The following is a 2,500-nucleotide window of genomic DNA, read 5'->3' on the forward strand; positions in this document are numbered from 1 at the left end:
GAAACGCCGGTTCACACAGAGAGAACGGACACCTGGTGAGAGGCGGTCTGACCCGCGAGAAACCACACCCTCCACGAGAGAGGAGGACGAGGGGTCGAGGCCACTCACCCACAATGGCCAGGCTGTGTTCCGAGCCACAAGCAATCTGCAACGACAGGAGGAAGAACAAAGAGTGCAATTTATTCTGTGTCATATTATTTTATGTATGGAGAGAAGTGCTGTCCAGTCCACTCTCTTTCTCTCTCTCCCCCTTCCTTCTCTCTCCCTGTCTCCCTACATCTCTCCCTCTGCTCTCTCCTCTTTCTGTCCATCTCTCCCTCTCTTTTTCCACACCGGTGTCATGTGGAACCCCCTGCACTCGACCCTGTGACTCGCCCTGCCATCTGTTCCTGCTCTTCCTCCGAGAGCTCGATGTGTGAACCGAGAGAGGGAGGGAGGGAGGATGGAAAAGATGGAGCTGTCGTTTCTAGGGGGGGGGGAGGTAGTGAAGGAGGCGAAAGAGTTGAAGAAACATTATAGAGAGGGCGAGAGGGAGAGAGAGAAGGACTGAGAAACAGTCGCACACAGAGGTGAAAATCACACGGGCAGATGCTGGAGTTTGTTTTCAGGGATATTTGGGGAAAAATAACAGAAACAACAAAAACACTGTGAATTACCTGGACACTGGTGCCCTGAATGGCGAGAGAAAAGAACAGAGAGACAGAGACAGAGGGACCGACAGAGAGACAGAGAGAGACAGAGGGACAGAAAGAGACCGACAGAGAGACACACAGAGCGACAGAGGGACAGACAACTCACAAGTGCCGGGTCTCTGTATGTGTGTGTGTGTGTGTGTGTGTAACTGTGACTCGAGTACAACTCCACACTCATGCTGTTTATAGACAGATTCCTGGAACAGCCACACAGCTGGGGACTGCAGCGCTGCAGCGCTACATGAGAAAGACACGGCACACGCCACCCGGGACACGCGACACGCACCGCTGACGTGCAACGCAAAAAACAAAGCTATCAATGAGCAACTGACACTGCAGTTCGCCCTGAAAGCTCTGTGTTGTTACAAGTCACAACACAAACATCACACAAGGGGCGACATCAGATGCTGCTTAGAAGCGCAAAACAAACTCCTTAAACGACAGATATGCAGCCTTGCCCCGCAGCCGACTGGGCCCCTGCCACGAGACCGACTGCTGGAGCGAGAGCCATCGGATCAGGGCCGGGTACAGCCTGGCAGCGCTGCTCGAGGGAGGGGGACGGGAGGGACCGTCTGAGGTCTTGGCTGGTTCTTTGGATATGTCTGGGGGGGGCATACAGGCTTCCTGGTGAATGTATTCTGGAACGTTCCATTTGTGACCCTCGGTCCCACAGCGGCTTCTCTTCATAACACATACACTCACACTGATACACAAACACACACACACCCTCCAGACATTCAGGCTCACACAAGCGCACACAATACCACAACATATCTGCACACAGAAACACTTTCCCTCACTCAGACACACACACACACACACACACACACACACACAAGCACATTCCAACACAATCAAACACACCAACTATCTCTCTCTCTCTCTCTCTCTCTCTCTCTCTCACAAACCTAATGTGGAGATGTCTCTGGCATAGCAATGAGCCACTGCAGTAAGTCTCTCTCTTGCTCTCCCTCCCTCCTTCCCTCTCTCTCTCTCTCTCACACAAAAATCTCCCGCCCTCTTCATTCCAAAGAGGAGAAAAACAAATGCACACACTGACTCACTCTCTCTCTGATCTGCTCATGAAAACAGAGAGTAAAGGAGGAGAGGAGGAGAAGGGAGGTGTGGTGAGATGACTAGGAACACAGCGGACAGACAAATGAAATCGTACTCAACGTTACAGGCGATGAAAGGGTTAATAATGATGTGCTGAACACACTGGCCCGTCAGCACGCGGGGCAGCGGCGGGGCAGCGGCGGGGCGGACAGGCCTCAGTGTGGAGCTCAGGGACGGAGGGACACGGCGGGAGTGAGAGAGAGATTTATACCAATCACACACCCCTCCCTCTGTCTCCTCCCTTTCCTTCCATTTCTGTCTGTCAGTCTCCTCCTCCCTTCCTTCCTTCCCTCTCTCTCTCTCTCCATCTTGCTTTGCCACAGATCAATCCATCTTGTTCACATATTCTCCAGGCTCATTAGGTGAGACAGGTGTGAAAGCTTCACTTCTTCATATTTCAGTATGAGATCACCCAGGCACTGCGCTGTGCATCACCACACCGCACACACTGCGCACACTGACAGCATACACCACGACACACTGCACACACTACAGCACACTGACAGCATACACCACGACACTGCGCACACACTATAGCACACTGACAGCATACACCACGACATACTGCACACACTACAGCACACTGACAGCATACACCACGACACACTGCACACACTACAGCACACTGACAGCATACACCACGACACTGCGCACACACTACAGCACACTGACAGCATACACCACGACACTGC

General features: G+C 52.6%; 1 protein-coding gene across 4 annotated transcripts in view; it reads right to left on the reverse strand.

Moving 5' to 3' along the window:
* Positions 1 to 2,500, reverse strand: part of sergef (secretion regulating guanine nucleotide exchange factor) — a 23,936-nt gene that overhangs the window by 12,554 nt on the left and 8,882 nt on the right. For 3 of the 4 annotated variants that reach the window (XR_010816537.1, XM_066700824.1, XM_066700822.1), the window contains one exon: positions 109 to 145. The exons of the other annotated variant lie outside the window; for it this stretch is intronic. Coding sequence is in view for 2 of the 3 variants with exons in the window: in XM_066700824.1 (XP_066556921.1) it covers positions 109 to 145 (37 nt within the window). In the remaining variant the exon portion in view is untranslated. The remainder of the gene's footprint in view (positions 1 to 108; positions 146 to 2,500) is intronic. 4 annotated transcript variants of the gene reach the window in all.

This window comes from Amia ocellicauda, chromosome 4 (genome assembly GCF_036373705.1).
Source record: "Amia ocellicauda isolate fAmiCal2 chromosome 4, fAmiCal2.hap1, whole genome shotgun sequence".
In the NCBI taxonomy this organism is placed as follows: Eukaryota; Metazoa; Chordata; class Actinopteri; order Amiiformes; family Amiidae; genus Amia; species Amia ocellicauda.